This window comes from Mustela erminea, chromosome 7 (genome assembly GCF_009829155.1).
Source record: "Mustela erminea isolate mMusErm1 chromosome 7, mMusErm1.Pri, whole genome shotgun sequence".
In the NCBI taxonomy this organism is placed as follows: Eukaryota; Metazoa; Chordata; class Mammalia; order Carnivora; family Mustelidae; genus Mustela; species Mustela erminea.
In genome coordinates, this window is record NC_045620.1 from 23,348,579 (window position 1) to 23,368,724 (window position 20,146).

At 42.9% G+C, this 20,146-nt stretch overlaps 1 protein-coding gene across 1 annotated transcript in view; it reads left to right on the forward strand.

The window, feature by feature from the left end:
* Positions 1 to 10,754: 10,754 nt before the first annotated feature.
* TRPC4AP (transient receptor potential cation channel subfamily C member 4 associated protein) overlaps positions 10,755 to 20,146 on the forward strand; it is a 71,206-nt gene continuing 61,814 nt past the window's right edge. The window contains exon 1 of the mRNA XM_032350879.1: positions 10,755 to 11,000. Within this exon, the coding sequence (XP_032206770.1) occupies positions 10,836 to 11,000 (165 nt within the window). The 5' untranslated portion in view covers positions 10,755 to 10,835. The remainder of the gene's footprint in view (positions 11,001 to 20,146) is intronic.

Here is a 20,146-nt window from a genome sequence, read left to right on the forward strand (position 1 = left end):
GCGGGGAGCCTGCTTCCTCCTCTCTCTCTTTCTCTCTGCCTGCCTCTCTGCCTACTTGTGATCTCTCTGTGTCAAATAAATAACAAAATATTAAAAAAAAAAAAAGAATCTGTGAGTCCATAGTGATACCCCAGATAAAAAAATGGAAGCACTCCCTTTTTCAGGAGAATACAATCTAATAAAAGGGGGAAGAAATGATAAAATTAGAAAAATCACCATTTTACAACCACCAGCACAGTAATCCAGGCAAAGACTGCCAAAGGATGCTAAAAACTACTGAGTCAAAATTGGAAAACAAGATACTCTGTCTTAAAGGCCAGTTACTTATTAATTACAAAGGAGAAAATGTACCTTTCCTTTTTTTTTTTTTCTTCAGATTTTATTTTTAAGTGATCTCTACTCTACACCCAACGTGGAACTCCAACTTACAACCCTGATCAAGAGTTGCATGTTGTATGGACTGAGCCAGCCAGGTGCCCAAAAAATGTACCTTTGCAATGAAGACAGCTGGTAAACACCACATGAGTCAAGAGATCAAACTTGGCATCATCGATAACAGGATAAATGTATGTTATTTCCTCCTGATGTGAGCAATGGGAAAGACAGGCCATCACCTCTGTTGTATTCTTGCTAAAAATTGAGCCCTAGGAGCTAAGGTGGTGGCCACGTAGGAGGACCCTAGGTTGGTTTTGTCCGTGGAACACAATGAGATAACTATTAAATCGTCCTAAATACCCCAGACATCGGCGCAAAGACGGACAGAACAAACTCCACAACTAAAGGGAGAGGAGAAGCCTCATGGAGGAGGTAGGAAGGGCGGAAAAGTGATGGGGGCGGGGAGGGATCACGACTGCTGGCGGGGGGAGAGGGAGCCATGGTCGAGGAAGTGACAGAGAGAGGGGGTGGGCACACATGGGAACCCACAAGGACAACATATCCGCGAAGTCATTCGCTGGGAAAAAGAAAGGGGCTGATTTTCCTGAGTTCCTGCAACCGGTGGGGCTTCAAGCTTAGAGTCTGAAAGGTCGGTGGGATTGGCTGGGATAGAGCACCGAGGGCGCTGCTGGAGAGAAGGCTGGCAAACACACCGGGAGCAGAGAGCATGGGAACAGCCATCTGAAGAGTGCTGGCAGCACGGGACGGGAAGATGATTTGCCCCTCTCGCAGGAGTCGTAGAGAGGGGGCACCCCAGGGGTGCCATCTTCCTCGCGGGCTCCCGGCACAAACGCAGGCGCACCAGCAGGGGGCAGCAGCGGGCCAACGCCGGCTGCCTCCCTGGCTTCCAACGAACCCCACTTCCCGGCACTCTGGTGGGACTGTCTGTCCAGGCCAAGCTCGCCTCGGTCCCAGACCCTCCCCGGGGAGACTCCCGCAGGCCCCTGCCCCCAACGCGTCCCTAAAGCCCGGAGTTTGAAAAGTCGGCTGGCCTGGCTGGGAGGGAAGCCGCAGGGCCCCGTGCCTGGGGCAGGCGGCCTGGAAAGAGCGATCTGGAAAATCTCTGGGACACCCCCGGGAGGGCAGATGAGTTGTTCTTCGCAGAGTGCTTTCCCTAGAGGCAGAGGCCTCGGAGGCTGCTCTCTCGGGGCTAAGGAGGAGGCCAGTGCCATTTTCCTCCCCGGCGGGTCAGCATGCACACAGAGCCACCTGGGGCGGTGAGCAGCACAGCGAGGTCGCGGGCTGCCCAGCCTGCGGGACGCCAAGGCCCACCGCTTGGCGCTCCGGCCTGCTGCCCTGCTCAGCCAGGCTTGCCTCCGGCCCGGTGTGGCGGGCCCCTTGTCCAGGAGAGCAGCACCAGCACCCCCACCCGCACATACCGCGTCCCCCGACTAGAGAGTTCTGCGGGGCTGCTGTCCTAGTGCAAGGAGCCTCAGGTCCCATTTCACAAGCAGAGCAGAGCAGAGCACGCCTCGTGCAAAGTCGCCACATTCCGACCAGGGACCAAACACCGTCCACAACCGGCCAGGAGATCCTTTGCAGGTGACCCGCCTGAAGGCCAGAGCAGTAGAAGGCACGCAGCCCCCACCAGAGACCCCCGCTCCAGGGCCTGGCGCCGGGCACTACATACCTTCTGCTTCATAAAGCCATTTCTCTCCCTAATGGGAAGCAAATGGACTGTTCTTTTTTTTTTTTTTTAATTAAAGATTTTATTTATTTGACAGAGAGAGATCACAAGTAGGCAGAGAGGCAAGCAGAGAGAGAGAGAGAGAGAGAGAGAGAGGAGGAAGCAGGCTCCCTGCCGAGCAGAGAGCCCGATATGGGACTCGATTCAGAACCCTGAGATCATGACTCTAGCTGAAGGCAGAGGCTTAACCCACTGAGCAACCCAGGCGCCCAAACGGGCTGTTCTTGTACCAGGAAGAAGGCAGAGACTTACACAACATGCCAAGACAGAGGAATTCATCCCAAATGAGAGGACAAGATCAGGTCATGGCCACAGATCTAAGCGAGACGGATAGACAGAACATGCCCGATGGAGAGTACGAAAGGCAGTCCTAGGGATACTCGCTAGGATTAAGAAAAGAATGGAGAACTTCAGGGAGGCCCTTCCCACGGAGAGAAAAGAGTTAAAAAAAATCTGTCAGAAATAAAAACTATAATAACTGAGATGGAAAACAGGCTGATGCAATGAACACGAGGATGGAAAGAGTAGGTCTCTCCATAGGCGCTTGGCAAGCCAGAAGGGAGGGGTATGATCTCTTGGAGGTGCTGAATAGGAAGAAAACGCTGATGGCAAGTGGTAAGGTTGTTTTTGTTTGTTTGTTTGATGGTCGAGTAATATCCCCTTGTCTATACATACATCATCTTCCTTTGTCCATTCACCTGTGTATGGACATCTGGGCTCTTTCCGTAGTTTGGCCCTTGTGGTCATTGCTGCCCAAAACATAGGTGCAGGTGCCCCTTGGGATCACTGTGTTTGTATCCCTTGGGTAAATACGCAGTAGTGCAGTTGCTGGTTCGTAGGATAGCTCAATTTTTCACTTTTGGAGGGAGCCCCATACTGTTTTCCAGACAAATGTGGAAATTAAGAAACAAAACAGAGGATCATAGGGTAAGGGAGAGAAAAATAAAATAAGATGAAAACTGAGAGGGAGACAAACCACAAGAGACTCTTAACTATAGGAAACAAACTTAAGAGTCTGTTTCTTGGTCTCTCTCTCTTGTTTTCCCCAGTGTTGCTGGAGGGGAGGTGGGGGGGAGTGATGGGGTAACTGGATGATGGACATTAAAGAGGGCAATTGATGGAATGTGCACTAGGTGTTACATGCAACTGATGAATCACTAAACTCTACCTCTGAAACTGGTAATGCATTATACGTTCATTAACTGAATATTTAAAAAAAAAAAAAAGAATGAGAAATACCCTACAATCAAGACTCTATCCAGGAAGGGCACCATTCAGAATGGAAGGAGAGATCAAGAGTTTCCAGACAAACAAGAACTAAAGGAATTTGTGACTATTAACCAGATCTTAGTTATTATTGTCAAATGATGTCCTTGAGAGATGTCATTTCCCACTCTCTTCTTTTTTGGATGGTAATTATTACATAGAATGTCAACTTTTTTTGTTTTGTAGAACCTATTTATTTTTCTGTTGCCTAATAAATTTTTTTCCTCTATATATCTCTATTTTTATATACATTAAAAAAAAAAAAAAGAAAGCTAAGCCCTAACCCAGTCATGAGGAAATAGTGAGGAAGATCTAGGTGGTAGGGCGTTCAGCATAGTTGGACTCTTAAAAATGGTCAATGCCATGAAAGACAGAAAAAATGACTCTTCTAGCGTAAAAGACACTAAAGAGATGTGGTGTTCAAAAGTGCATGATCCTTGATTGAATCCTAGGTTTAGGGGAAAAAGACTATAAGGGACTTCTGGGGGCAATTGGAGGCATTTGAATATGGAATATAGGGTGATGTTATTATATCAATATTACATTTCTTGGGTGTGGTGGTGTCATGGTTATTAGGAGCATGTCCTCGTTTCTGGAGATATATGCTAAAATAAATAAATAAATAAATAAATAAATATATATATATATATATATATATATATATATGCAGATTGATAGGGAAAGAGAAGGAATAGCTACAGTAAAACACAATGTTAACAATTGGTGAGTCCAAGCAAAGGAAATGTGTGTTCATAGTAGCACTCTTTCAACTTCCTATAGATTTGAAAAATTTCCCCTAAAAAGTGGCGGGGAAAATAAGACAGGGCGAATAGTACGTCGGTATGTGCTCCAAAAAAGAGTGGGTCTTACACAAGAGTATAAGCTCTAAGAGAGCAGAGATTTTTGGTGTTTTTAATTTAGCACAGTATTCCTAGTACCTACGGCAGTGCCTGGCACTTAAGATCGTACTCAACAAACATTTTTGAAACAAATCACTGAGGGGCACCAGGGTGGCTCAGTCTGTTAAGCGTCTGCCTTCAGCTTAGGTCACGATCTCAGGGGACCTGGGACTGAGCTCCAGGTCAGGTTCCCTGCTCAGCGGGGAGCCTGCTTCTCCTCCTTCTGCCCCCACCCCGGCTCTTGCTTGCACTCTCTCTCTCTCAAATAAATAGAATCTTAAGGGGGGGGGGAACTAATCACTGGTATGATTGTACATTAGAAATGTAAAATGAAAAAAAAATAATTGAAATACCACCACAGGACAATGTATAACTACATGGGACAGCTGTTTCTATGGTCTGAGTATATAGCTGTGCCAGTTGCTTTGATTAAAATGACTTCTCTATGATTAAAAAATATGATTTAAAAAGAAAATATTTCTGCTCGAATGAGATGAGTTTGGTAACTCAATTACAAGAAGTAATATTCTCTGAGTAACATCACTGTGTTTGGCTAAACCATTTGGGATTACTGTGTGGGGGAAAAAAAATTAGCCAGTTTAAGAGCTTCATTTTTTCTAACCCTGACCCAAATTGACATCAACTGACTTCTTATGGTAGGGGTGCTACGCCCTCTGGTGGTGAGAGATACACATCTTGTTTCTATGGAAAAGGCCTGCAGAACAGGGATGCAATGGGAAGAATAGCTTTACCCAGAGATTTCTGAAAACGTATCTCCTCACTTCCTAGACGCATGGTGACCCTACAGTCTGAATTTGATGAGATCATTTTTGACTCAATGAATAGCCAGCTTTGGGGAATACCTGAGCCAGGCTGGGATGAACAAAGTACAAATTTAGGAATGGCAGGTGACTTTTGTAGTCGAGTTAAAGCTGAGTGGAAAGATTTGTTCCCAGCATCACGAGTGTCACGGGAAACCTGAAGGTCCATTTGAACTGTGAAATTTGTCACGATCCTGTCTCCTCATTCATCGTGACAAGAATGAGAGTATAGGGGCACCTGGGTGGCTGAGTGGGTTAAGCCTCTGCCTACCACTCAGGTCACGATCCCAGGGTACTGGGATCGAGCCCTGCATCTCTGCTCAGTGGGGAGTCTGCTTCCCCCTTCTCTCTGCCTGCTCTCTGCCTACTTGTGATCTCTCTCTCTCTCCAATAAATAAATAAAATCTTAAAAAAAAAAAAAAGAAAAAAAGAATGAGAGTATACTCCGCCATATACCTCAGGAACAACTTTGGGCAGAATCTCTAGGGAAGACTGGATGCTGGCCAGACAGCTCACAAATGCCCAGCCTGTGTCCGTGGAAACATCTTTTATTTTTTCTTAGTTTCTAATATTAAAAGATCTTTTTTTTCCCCCCTGAGTGTAAAAATGGTTCATGGCTAAGAAAAAGTGGTCTATGCATATGCAATGGAATATTACTCAGCCATGAAAGAGAATGAAATCTTGTCTATTGCAATGACATGGCTGGAGCTAGAGAGTATTATGCTAAGTGAAATAAGTCAGTCAGAGAAAGACAAATACCATATAATCTCACTCATATGCAGAATTTAAGAAACAAAACAAACAAGCAAAGGGGGAAAAAATAAGAAGGAGAGGAAGAGAGAGAGTAATGAGCCAGGGTGATGTAGGGAAGTGTTGGATTCACTGTACTATACACTTGAAACTCATATCACACTGTATGCCAACTAACTGGAATTTAATTTTTTTAAAGATTTATTTATTTGTCAGGGATGGGGGAGAGAACACAAACAGGGGGAGGAGCAGGCAGATAGAGAAGCAGACTCCCCACTGAACAAGGATCCAGATGTGGAACTCGAGACCTGGGTCCTGGGATCATGACCTGAGCTGAAGGCAGATGCTTAACTGACTGAGCCACCTAGGCATCCCACTAGCTGGAATTTATTTATTTAAAAAATATTTTATTTATTTATTTGACACAGAGAGAGAGAGAGAGAGAGAGAGAGCACAAGCAGGAGGAGAAAGAGGGAAAGAAGCAGACTCACCAATGAGTGGGGAGACTGATGTGGGGCTCGACCCCTGGGATTATGACCTGAGCCAAAGGCAGACCCTTAACTGACTGAGCCACACAGACATCCCTACATTAACTGGAATTTAAATAAAAACTTTAAAAAATGATACACGGCCTGTATAAAAAATTATAAAAAATATTCCAATAAAAATCACCTGAAATCTGTCTACATTGTGATAAATACCATTGGCATTTCTAAAATTTTTATTTATTTATTTAGAGTGAACAGGAGGGAAAGGGAGAAATAATCTGAAGCAGACTCTGTGCTAAGCACAGAGCCTGACATGGGGCTTGATCTCATGACTGCAAGGTCATGACCTGAGCTGAAACCAAGAGCCAGACACTTAACCAACTGAGCCACCCAGGTGCCTCCCACCTTTGGCATTTTTGATGATGCTTTCTTCAGGTCATTCTACCCATATAACCACATAGAGTAGGAATGTCGAATTATACATTAATGGGATCACAATATGCCTATTCCCTTATAACTAGCTTTGTTTTTCTTTCAACAATGTGTGGCGAGCATCTTCCAATCCAGTTATAGATACTAATTTTAAAAGTTTTTAAGTGTTAAATGATTAAAGCTATATATGCTCATAATAAACATGCAAGTAACAGTGTCAAAGTTAGGAAAAATGAACATTCTCCCCCCCACCTTCCTAATTCCATTCCCCAGGTAACTACATTTAACTGTTTTGTACATAATCTTCCAGATTTTGCAATATATACATAAATTCTGTAAGTAGATGATTTTAGACACAAATAGGATCACATGATGCATGTTGGTCTTCTGTGAGTTTTTTTCACTTGACTGTGTCTTGAACATCTTCCTGTGTCAGCACGTGTGTGTGTACGTGTACTTAATCCTGTTAACTACTGCAGAATATTCTACTGTAAAGATGAAACAGTTTGTTTAACCAGTGACCTCTCTTGATGGATATTTTGATTGTTTCCAATATTTTGATATATAACTGCCTTACTGGGTATTCTTTTATTCTTTTTTTATTCCTTTTTGTCCTGTTATTCTTTTTTAAGCCTAATGTAGAGCTTGAATTCACGACCCTGAGATCAAGACCTGAACTGAGATCAAGAGTCATATGCTTAACCGATCGAGTCACCCAAGCTCCTCATCACTGAATATTCTAATAATATGTCTCGGTATACTTCTTTCATTGTTGCTAAAACATAAATTCCTAGAAGCAGACCAAAGGATATGCATGTTTAGTTTTATTTGAAATCTTAGTATTTATTTATTTTTATTATTTTTTTTAAGATTTTATTTATTTATTGACCGAGATCACAAGTAGGCAGAAAGACAGGCAGAGAGAGAGGGGGAAGCAGGCTCCCTGCTGAGCAGAGAACCTGATTCGGGGCTCCATCCCAGGACCCTGGGATCATGACCTGAGCAGAAGGCAGAGGCTTTAACCCATTGAGCCACCCAGGTGCCCCGAAATCTTAGTATTTAATTTCATTTTGTAAGCAGTGATATTCAATGACTCAGCTATATTTCAATTATATTGAAATACTAGAATCTATTTAAACATGCTCCTGTTTTATGGTGACATTATTTCTGATTTTGCAATTACAAATAATACAATAAGCATTTTTGTATTGTGAATCCTCATCATATCAAATAATATCATTAGGAGAGATTCTTAAAGAAATAATTACTGAGTGAAAAGTTTGGGTTTCTTAGGACTTAATTCATATTGCTAAAAATTGCTTTCCAGAAAGGTATATCAATTTATGTTCTGACCATCCAAATTCTACTGTTAGTAAAATTGAGGATGGACATCTTTTTACACGTTTACTGGCCATCGATTTTTCTTTTGTGAATTGCCTGTTCATTTCGATCTATTTTTCTATTGGGTTGTTTGGCCTTTTTGGTATTTTTGTAGGAGTTCATGTATCTGCTGGCTAATTCATTGATCCAATAAACAAATGTTTGATCACCTGCTACGTGTTAAATATTATTCTAAGTGCGGGAGTAAATATGACAATGAGCAAAATAGACCAAAATTATACTCTAGTCAGGAGGAGGGGTGTAGGAAGTAAACAACTAGATGTCCGTTGGAAATAGTGCTACAAAAGCAAGCAAATAAACAAAGCAGGTAGTAAGATAGAGACTGTAAGAAATGTTATTTTATATGGATGGTCAGGGAAGGTCTCCCCTTGAACAGAAACCTGGAGTACATGAGGAAGGAAGCCATTCACATCATCCTGGGAATGAGAACTTAAGGCAGAGGGCACAGTACATTCTTCATGAATTCTGGATATTGACTCTTGCCCAGAATATCTCTTGCCTTTTATGGTTGTTCATAGTGTCTTGTACAGAAGTTTTAATATTGTTGAGATCAAACTTGTTGATCTTTTCATATTCATGATTTCTGGGTTTTACGAATAAGAACTTTTCTACCTCCAAATCATAGAAGTATTTTCATAGATTCACTTCTATTATTTTTATGCTTTGGTTTTTAACAGCTTTGTTAAGGTATAATTCATGTATCATAAAATTCACTCATTTTGAATGTACAATGCAATGGTTTTTAGTAAACTTGGACTTGAATACCATCACCACTATTCAGTTTTAGAACTATACTTTGATTTTATTGTATATAGCTTTTATTTACTTATTTATCTATCTATCTATTTATTTGAGAGAGAGAGAGAGAGCACATGCACAACTGAGGGGGAGGGCAGAGGGAGACACTCATCAGACTCCCCCTTGAGGGCTGAGCCCAACTTGGGGCTCAAGCCCATGATTCTGACTTCAATACTTGAGCTGAAATCAAGAGTCTAGCACTTAACCAACTGAGCCACCCAGGTGAACCTGTTATAAATAGCTTTTAATATGTCTAAGATTCATTTTAGCTTTTGGTATGAAGTGAAAGACCTGAACATTTTTTTCCCTTCCCCATTGATTTGTTCTTTTTTTTTTTTTTAAGATTTTATTTGTTTATTTATTTGAGAGAAAGAGGGAGAGATAGCGAGAGAGCGCGAGTGGGGAGGGAGAAGTAGACTCCATGCTGAGCCCCATGGGGTTCCATGTGGGCCTCAGGCCTCAGTGTGGGCCTCCATCCCATCATGACCTGGGCCAAAGACAGATGCTTAACAGACTGAGCCACTCGGGCATCCCTCTCCCCATTGATTTGAAATATCTGCTTTACCACTTGCTCCGCTTCCATATATCCATGGACCTGGTCTCTTTGTTCCAGGGTTCTAAAAGAGACAGGATTTTGTTTGGTTCATGGAGTTTTCAAAATCTGGGGATTTCTCATAAAAAACTAGATTTTTGGCTTTTCTGGAAAAAACAGAATATACAGCAACTATCTGCTAGAGGCCAGTAGGGACCACTCATTTTAGAAGGACATTGTGGCCTCCCCTTTTCCTTTCCTGGGAAGGGTCTTGTAACATAAACAGCAGGCATATATAGGGACTATCCCAGGCAAACTGGGATAATGGTCACCATGCCTGCTGTCCCAGCATAATTAGTCTTTTTTCTCCTAAAAGTGTTTTGGTTTGGGCGATAAATGATAAGTCACTGTCTCCACCATGCCTTATTGCATCGTACCCAGCACTCCTCTTTCTTTATGTCACAAGACTCCTTGCAGGAAAGGAAAAGGGGAGGCAAGAATGCAATCCTGACGCAGAGGTTTGCCAAAACAATGATTACATGGGCTCAGAGTCGAGGTGGGGAAAAATTAAGACAAGTTTCCTCTGACAAAGGATATGATGTCATAATTTACCGATCCCTTTCCCTTCCATTATTTCACTTAACTTCACAACAACCTACCCACTTAACACACAACTTAGCCAGTCTGTTATCGTGCGTTATTCGTGTATGGATTTGCTGTCTTCTGCAGTAACCTGCAGTCCAAAACAGGCACCTTGTTAAGTCTGTTCTGCTCTCCACTGTATTCACAGTGACTGGTTCGGAGCCTCTAGGAACTACTTACTGGCTGACTAAGCTCCCAGGAACTACTGATTGAATGAACTAACAAGGAAATTAAGAAGCAGAAAGCCTAGGTCCATCCGCCTGAATACGGGGCGGAGAGAGGCAGGCAGGAATCAAGGGGCGGGGGTGGGGGGAGGCTTGATTTCTGGACTGGAGCCCACGATTTTTCCTAGCCAATTGGCTGTAACCTCACCGAAACAGGCAAGAAATGGGAGAGTGCGCACGCAGGGACTTGTCTTTGACCTCGGGAGACCTCACCGAAATGCTGGACCCAGGGTCCCCAAAAGCAAGTGGCGCAGGAAACGCCACATCTCAATTTCGCACCTGCCCCGACAGAGAGCAAGACTACATTTCCCAGGAGGCCCCGCGGCGCGTACGGTTTCTGCCACGCGGCTTGCGCCTCCGCCGTCGGCCCGCTGGGGGCGCTGCGGCGACCCCTCCGCCGCCCCGTAGAAATCTCCGCGGCCCCGGGGCCGCTTGCTTCCTGTTTGTCGGACGAGGAGACATGGCGGCGGCGCCGGCGGCGGGGTCTGGGGCCGGCCGAGGGCGACGGGCAGCGGCAACGGTGGCGGCTTGGGGCGGATGGGGCGGCCGGCCGCGGCCCGGTAACATTCTGCTGCAGCTGCGGCAGGGCCAGCTGACCGGCCGGGGCCTGGTCCGGGCCGTGCAGGTACGAAGCCGGCCCGGAGGGGCGGGGCGGGGCGGACCGGGCGGGAGCTGGCGGGGGGCCGGAGAAGAGGCCTTTCCAGGCCGCCCGCAGTACGGGCCCGACCCCTCTTAGCCGGCCGCGGGGCCTCCCTGCAGGCTGTCCGGTTGCTGTCAGCCGCCTCGGGGCGGTGGGCAGCCGCCGGCTAGAGGCCCAGGTTAGGGGCCGAGCGGGCCTGGGCTGCATCGGGCATCGATGGCGTGTACGAGCCCTGGGCCCAGCTCCTGGATCCTCCCAACCCTGCGCCACGTCTGCACGCCTGGGGGACCCTGAGCGAGTTTGCTTTAGCTTCTAAGGGCCTCGAGTTTGTCCCCCGTGAATTGGGTGGTGGTTCATTATTGCAGCCCCCGAACGGTTCCTAAGCCTATCATAAATGTCATTCTCTCAGAGAGGCCTTTCCTTGACACTACCCCCTACTCCACATCTAAAGTAGGTCCCCATTGTTATTCAGTCACAGCCCTGGATTCGTTTTGCTCACATTACTTTCTTAGTCTGTAATTACATATTTCTTTGTTGTCTACCCTTTTTCTTGCCTGTATCCCACGTTAGGCTGAGCTCCAAAGGGTGCAGTGTAGAGCGTCATGGTTAAGAGCGAGGTCTTTGGAGTCAGGCCTGGATTCAAAGCCTTGCTTGATCAAGTTATCTTTCGGGGCCTCAGTTTTCTCATTTTGAAATGGAGATGATAATTAGTAACCTGCCTCTTAAGGTGCTGTGAGGATCAATGGAGACCGTTCTGTAAAGTGTTAAGTGCGTTTTTGTTGCTTAGTAAGAGTTGAAGGATATTCAGTTAGTTAATGGTATCTGGCTTATAATAGGCGCCCAATATATGATTAGTATTTTTTTGAATGAATGAAGGACATTGCTTTAGGGTAAGGCAGGATGGAAAGACCTAGGCTTCTCCCTCTGTTACCCCCCCCTTTCATTCCCACAACTTAGGTTACAAACACGCCTGGAAAACTTTAGCTTAATTTAAAGACAACTTTTGCATATAGAAACTTTTCGAAGGTTGCAGAAGAAACTAATACAGTGGTTGGTGGGAATCAGTGGCAATTGGGTAGATGGGGGAGAGAATGGGAGTGAGATTTTTTGCAGTGTGTTATATATATCTATATATAAACTTGAGCCATTTCAGTATTACTCATATACTTAAAAGGATAGAACAAAGATAAAAACCAGGTGGTCTCTGTGTTAACAGGTTATAGATGAAGAACCAGTTCTGGGTGAGCAGTATTTTCCTGAACATCAGATAATCGTAGTTGAGCAACTTTTTCCCCCTGCATTCTTCTCTATCTGCCTTAACATCCTGGAAAGACTTGCTCTTTAAACCAAAATGCCTTACCTAGCAGGGTTGTAGGGACATGCAGAAAGAGAGTTAATTCACCATCACTGAGCACATACTTCAGGTCAAACATTGTGGAAGGTATTCAAACAGTGTCTTCATTTAATCTTCAGTCTTTCGAATGAGGTGTCAGGACTCCTGTTTCAATGCAGATGAGGAAACCGAGGCTCAGAAAATTTAGGTGATCTCTTACTAAACACTTGCTTATCCTTTACATTCTGAGGTCAGTAGGGAGCCACAAAGGTCATTTGGCATCATAAATGAGACAGTTTAGGACACTTAATTTGTTTCCAGTGATGGATGACTTGGAATGGGAGGAGATTGAAGTTCACCAGATAGAAGGGTGCTAGAATATTCTTGAGCCTGGTTTAGGGTGAGTATTGTGGTAATCAGAAGTTGTATGCAGGTGTGGAAGCTCTTTCCAAGGTTAAGATGGAGAGATCTTCATAAAACTCTGGTCAGGATAAAGTGGGGAATTTCATCTTTCAAATGTATCCTTTCTTGGTGACTTTGCCTGATCTCTTCCTTGCTTCACATACCCCACTTCCCCCCCATTATAGGTAAATTCTTTGCACACAAGCATTTCCATAGCACAGTAAGCATGTCCATTATGGCGTATGGTATACTGGGAAAGACCAACTTGAAAAAAAATTTAAGTTGTTGTGAACACATAACATGAAGTTTCCCGTCTTACCCATTTTTTCTCAAGATTTTATTTATTTGACAGAGAGAGAAATCACAAGTAGGCAGAGCAGCAGGCAGCGAGAGAGGGGGAAGCAGGCTCCCTGCTGAGCAGAGATCCCAACGCAGGGCCTGATCCCAGGACCCCCGAGATCATGACCTGAGCCAAAGGCAGAGGCTTAACCCATTGAGCCACCCAGGCACCCCTATTTTTCTTTTTTTTAAAAGATTTTATTTATTTGACAGAGACACAGTGAGAGAGGGATCACAAGCAGGGGGTGTGGGAGAGGGAGACGCAGGCTTCCCACCGAGCAGGGAGCCCATTGCGGGGCTCTGTCCCAGGACCCTAGGATCATGACCTGAGCTGAAGGCAGACCCTTAATGACTGAGCCACTCAGGTGCCCCTCATCTTACCCATTTTTAAGTGTACAATTTGGTAGTATTAGGTGTGTTCACATTGTTGTGAATCAGAGCTCCAGGATCTTTGCGTCTTGCTGGTCTGAAACTCTATACCCATTAAACATCTCCCCTCCCATCCCCTTGCCCCCAGCCCCTGCCAGCTACCATTCTACTTGTTGTTTCTATGAATTTGACTACTTTAGATACTTCATGGAAGTGGAATCAAGCAGTATTTGTCTTTTTGTGACTGGATTGTTCCAATTAGCTTGAAGTCCTCAAAGTTCATGCGTGTGGTAGCATGTAACAGGATTTCCTTGGAGAAGACCGTATTTTATTTTATTTTATTTTATTTTATTTTATTTTATTTTATAGACTTTATTTATTCATTTGATAGAGAGAGATCACAAGTAGGCAGAGAGGCAGGCAGAGAGAGAGGAGGAAGCAGGCTCCCTGCTGAGCAGAGAGCCCGATGCGGGACTCGATCCCAGGATCCCAAGATCACTACCTGAGCCGAAGGCAGCGGCTTAATCCACTGAGCCACCCAGGCGCCCCGAAGACCGTATTTTAGAGGAAGGTGGACCTAGATTGAACCTTAGTTCCCTCACTTACTAGTTGAGTGTCCTAGGTTATGTTAGTTAAACTTCCTGAAGCTCTGTTTCCTTATTTCTAATGTGGCAATAATAATATCTATCTCATAAGGCTGTTTTGAGGATGAAGTGACATCATATGTCTAATAAGCTTGGTCAGGGGCCCCTGGGTAGCTCAGTGGGTTAAAAGCCTCTGCCTTCGGCTCGGGTCATGATCCCAGGGTCCTGGGATTGAGCCCCATGTAGGGCTTTCTGTTCAGCAGGGGGCCTGCTTCCTCCTCTCTCTGCCTGCCTCCCTGCCTACTTGTGATCTCTGTCAAATAAATAAAATCTTTAAAAAATAAAAAAAATTAAAAGCTTGGCCAGTGTGAGGCAGATAGTGGATGTTCAGTAAATAGTTGCGGTCAGCTTGTTAGACTGGGCTTCTTAAGGGACTTTGTGTCCGCAGAGCCTGGAAACTGTCAGGCCCTTGATACCCAGGACTCAGAAGATTGAATTGAATTGTGAGGGCTCAGTCTTTCTCCTCAATTCTGTCTCTACTCCTGAACAGTCTCAGGGTTTTAAAGAGTTCTAGAGTCAGATATCCTAGGTTTGAATCCCAGCTCTGGTACATACTTGCTGTCTGCGTTTGGGCAAGTTACTTAATCTCTATATGCTGCAGTTTCTTCATTTGTGAAATAGGGCTAATCGTGAGACAGCCTATAAGGCTGTGGTAAGGATCAAGTGAGTTTGTATATATAAAGCACTTAAAGTGGTGTTTTAAAACGTAGTAAGCATGCTATGAAGGTTAGCGAGTATTGTTTAACAAATTCTCTATATTCTGATAGATCCTAAATCTATATTTCCATCCAGATTTCTCCCATTAGCTCCCAATGGGTATATCCAAATATCTTCTCAACACCTCCGCTTAGATGTCTAGTGGGCATCTCAAACTTAATATAAAATTTCTGATTCCCTAATTCCTTCTTCACCAAACCTGATAATCCCCAAGTCTTCCCCATTTCCCTGAATGGGATTTAGAAGTCTGGGAGAAGACTCCAGACTGCATGATTTAGAACGGGCCTGTGCTATGTGGATTTCGTGTATTTTCTTTTCTCCCATTTAATTTGTCCTCTATCAGGGTAGCAAAGTAATGCTGGCGCAATGCTCTAGTGTGTACAGAGCCTGCATACGTTTATCAGAACGTTTGATCCTTACAGCAAATCAGATCTTACAAATCCCTTGCCTAAAGCCCTCCAGTGGCATCGCTCTGCAGTTACATTCCTTATGGTGGGTGCACAGGACCTGTGTGATCAGTAGGAGTTGAGGGAAGGGGATAGACTAGGCAAACCCTAGGCTCAAGGCACAGTAACTCAAACAGATTGTGTCCCTCCACCCCTAGAGCTTGTCCTTCAGTATGGCAATCTGGTGACAAACTAGGTTATGGCATCTTCGTTCTACTTCCCAAATGCTAATCATTGCTTCCTTTGTGATTATTGGCATATGTAATTTCTACCCGAACGTTACTTACTTCATACTTTAGATTGACCCCCCACCCTTGTTTTTTCTTTTTTTTAAGATTTCATTGAGCACAATTGTTTTGACCTCATCATCCTAAGCATTAGTATTTGTGAAACCTGGGGGTTTAAGTCAAATACAGTCTTCTTTGCCTATCAAGAGTAATTTGGTATTGAAAAACCCCTGGATATGATAACTTCTCATAAATTAAAAATAGAAATACTATTCATTTTATCAAGAAGCTCTTGTATTTACAAACTGTTAAGATTAACTCCTAATTATGTTAAAACAAATCTCATTAAAGTGGACTTAAGTATTCCGTGGTTAACAGTTATAATCAGAATAACCTTGGGGCCCCTCAGTGGCACAGGTCTGCCTTCAACTCATGTCATGATCCCAGGGTCCTGGGATTGAGTCTTGCATCTGTCTCCTTGCTTGGCTGTGAGCCTGCTGCTCCTCTGCTTGAGCTCTCTCTGTCTCTGACAAATGAATGAATAAAATCTTTTAAAAAAATTAAAGAATAACCTAACAAAGTATTTTATTTTCATGAATTATTTTTTAAGACAGCTATTTACTGGAATTTAACATGATATTGTAAGACATAAGATATCTTACCCTTAGGACTACAGTGCCTGGGTGGCTCAGTCAGTCATCTTCCTTCGGCTCAGGTCATGATCCCAGGGTCCTGGGATCAAGTAACGCATTGGACTCCCTGCTCAACGGGGAGTCTGCTTCTCCCTCTCCCCGCCCCCCCTCCTGGCTCATGTGCTGTCTCTTTCTAAAAAAATGAATTTTAAAAAAGATATCTTACACTTAGGACTAAACAAATAAGATACACATTTATGTTTATGAAATTCAGCCTTTATTTAAAAAGAAAAGCAGTAAAGACAAAATAAGTCAATGAAAACTGGGTGTCTGGAAATGCCACATCCGCTGAACAGGTTGACAGCTTAGGCAGCATGATGTAAGAGATTATCCCTGCTATAAACTGTCAAACCACAAGTACTCCAAGAGAAGAAACCCGTACAACTCCTGCCAGTAATTCAGCTTTGAAGATGACTGGATTGGTGGCTCTTTCATCATAGTAATCAGCTGTTCACAAAGAAAAAATCCAAATGATTATTTTTAAATGGGAGTAAATGCCTTGTAAGACAATGTAGATGTGGTAAATTCCTCGAGTAGTTGAATATTTGGACTACGATAGGGAAGCTCTCTGGATATCATGAGCCATGTAACTAAAAACAGCTGTGCCCTGCCCCACTTTTTGCCCCCAAATTCTGCCCTCCCCACACAACCACTGCCCAAACTGTAGCTGGTTTTTGTTTTTGTTTTTGTTTTTGTTTTTGCAGGGGAAGGGTCCTGCAGGAAACAGGATAGCCAGTATTTCTTTTTCTTTTCTTTTCTTTTTTTTTTTTTAAAGATTTTATTTATTTATTTGACAGATCACAAGTAGGCAGAGAGGCAGGCAGAGAGAGAGAGAGAGGGAAGCAGGCTCCCTGCTCAGCAGAGAGCCCGATGTGGGGCTCAATCCAAGGACCCTGGGATCATGACCTGAGCTGAAGGCAAAGGCTTTAACCCACTGAGCCACTCAGGCGCCTGTCTTTCTTTCTTTTTCAAGATTTGTTTTTTATTAATTTGACAGAGAGAGAGAGGGATCATAAGCAGAGGGAGAGGCTTCCTGCTGAGCAGAGAGCCCGATGCAGGGCTCGATCCCAGGACCCTGGGAATGTGACCTGAGCTTAAGGCAGAGGCTTAACCCACTGAGCCACCCAGGCGCCCCAATAGCCAGTATTTCTAAGTAATATGTTTTTAAGGCTGTTTCTTGACTTCAGTTTTAGACATTATCTGTTTTCTTCCCTTGTAAACTAGGATTTAATTCACAACATGCTATGCCACATGTTTCTTTTTGACTCTTCTAATGTAGTTAAGTCACAATTTGGGCTATTGGTGTTAAATATTTATATGATCATGATGATATCATTGGTTATAGTAGAGCCATATGGTATATGACAGTATATGCTTTGTGTATTTTTTTGTTTCCTTTTGAGTTAAAAGCCTCTGTCCCCCTCCCCATTGTTTGAATTGAGTTATAAATACAGAATTCACCCTATTTGGTGTATAGACGCATACTTTGTTCTGTTGTGCTTTGTCTGTTGTGCTGATAGATACTGCATTTTTGCAAAATTGAAGGTTTGTAATAACCTTGCATCAAATAAGTCTATTGGTGCCATTCTCCAACAGCATTTGCTTACTTGGTGTGTCTGTCACATTTTGGTAATATTCACAGTATTTCAAACTTCCATTATTATTATTATAATATAGTGATCTGTGAAAGATCAGATGATAGCATTTTTTAGCAATAAAGTATTTTTTATTTTATTCTTTAATGAAGACATATACATTTTTTAGACATAATCTCACACTTAATTGACTATAGTATAATGTAAACATAACTTTTACATGCACTGGAAAACCAAAGAATTCATTGGACTCACTTTATTGTTATGGTCTGAAACCCACAATGTCTCCGAGGTATGCCTGTTAGTTCTATGAGTTTTAACAAATGCAGTTGTGTGACCACCGCTAGGGTTAGGATATAGAAAATTTCCTTGTAGTAGTTAACCCCTTCCCTAGCCCCATCCTCTAGCAATTGCTCATCTGTTTACTGTCCTATTCCTATACCCTTTTACACATTCTCATTGCAATGGAACTGAACCATATGTAGCCTTTGGGTCTGGCTTCTTTCACTAGAATAATGTCATTCTTTTAAAATTTGCTTTGATTTTTGTGTGCTTATAATTTAGTCCCAATTCTAAAGCTTTCTTTTCTTTCTTCTTCTTCTTCTTCTTCTTCTTTTTTTTTTTTTAATTTTTAAAGATTTTATTTATTTGACAGAGAAGAGAGACAGCCAGAGAGGGAACACAAGCAGGGGGAGTAGGAGAGGATAAGCAGGCTTCCCACAGAGCATGGAGCTGATGCGGGGCTCCATCCCTGATGCGGGGATTCTGGGATTGTGACCTGAGCTGAAGGCCGACTCTTAAGCAACTGAGCCATCCAGGCATCCCTAAAACTTTCTTTTTTAAAAAGAAACCCTTCTTGGAATTCTCCATCTTCCTTCAATTTGGATTAGTTCCTTGCTAGGACAGCTATACATCTGAATTCTTGGGATTTCCCTTCACCAAATTCAAGGTTTTATTTTTATTGTGTTTTAGATCCTTTGTTTCATGAATCCCATCTTTCTTGGGGGAGTGCATTCTCTGGTAGCCTCCTGAGAAAGAGTATGTGAGAGGTGGCTTTTTTTTTTAAGCTTGCATGTTTGAAAATGTCTTTTATTCTTATACTGGTATATTAAGTTTAGCAGGATATAGAATTCTAAGTTGGAAGTTATTTTCCCTTAAACTTTTTAATGGCTTTATTCCATTGTCTTTAAGCATTTGGTGTAAATGTTGACAGGTTCTGTTCTGATTCCCATTCCTCAGTATATGACCTATTTTCCCATCCCTCACCCCCTCAAAGCTTTTAGGATCATCTCTTTCTGGCATTCTGAAATTTAATCATGGTGAGAGTCTTTCTTTTTTATTCATTGTGCTGGACATTTTGTGTAAGTACACATTAAAATGTGTGACTAAAAAATAAATACGTAACAACTATTAAAAAGTCATGTTCATCACCTGGCATTAATTTCCTCTGAAAAATACACTGTTCTCTTAGGGTCCTATTTTTATTTTTTAATTTTTAAACTTGTTGAAGGCCCTCCTATTTTTAAAAGCCATTTTCTCTCCTATGATTATGTTGGCTGTGATGGCTTTAGAGAACTTTTTGGAATGGGGAGAGTTGAGTTGGTTCTGAATGAGAGAATGTGAACAGAGTTGCAGAGAGATTTCTGGCACTAAGAACACCATTGAGAAAGTCTTCCTAATTGGCCATTGGAAGACAGCAAAGAGACAATGAAATGGTTGTATGGGAGATAGTGGGAGACAAGTATAGATACGTTGGGAATAAGAAGGAGAAGGTAATTAATATTTATTGAGCATCTACTGGTGCCATTGTGCAGAGACCTGTTTGTTTATTAAATATTTGACTTATAAAAACCTATATGGCAATGCCCAACAATATTACAACAATACCCACGTACCTACTACCAAACTTAAGACAGTACCAGTATATTTAATGTCCTTTCATCTCATTCCCTCTTCACCAGAGGTAATATGTGTTTTGAATGGATAACATACGCACATACACACATGGGTTAGAGAAAATTTCAAGTCTCCCTGCAAATAACCCACTATCACCTCTGCTAGTACGCTCCAGTTCTACTCCCAGAGGTAGCTATGGTCATTGATTTCTTACGTATCTATCTATAGACATGTTAAATTCAGAAAAGCAAATGTGTCTATGTAACTTCTTTTTTTCTTATGCAAGTGGTATAATGTACATACTTTTGTGCATTTATCTTTTTTCACTTGAAAATTTATCATAGAGATCCTTCCATAGTCAGTACATACAAATCTATTTTGTTTCAGGCCTTTAAAAAACTTACTGTGTTGAAATAGAACATACAAATAAAAATGCACCAAAAATATGTGTACAGCTCAATGAATAGTAAT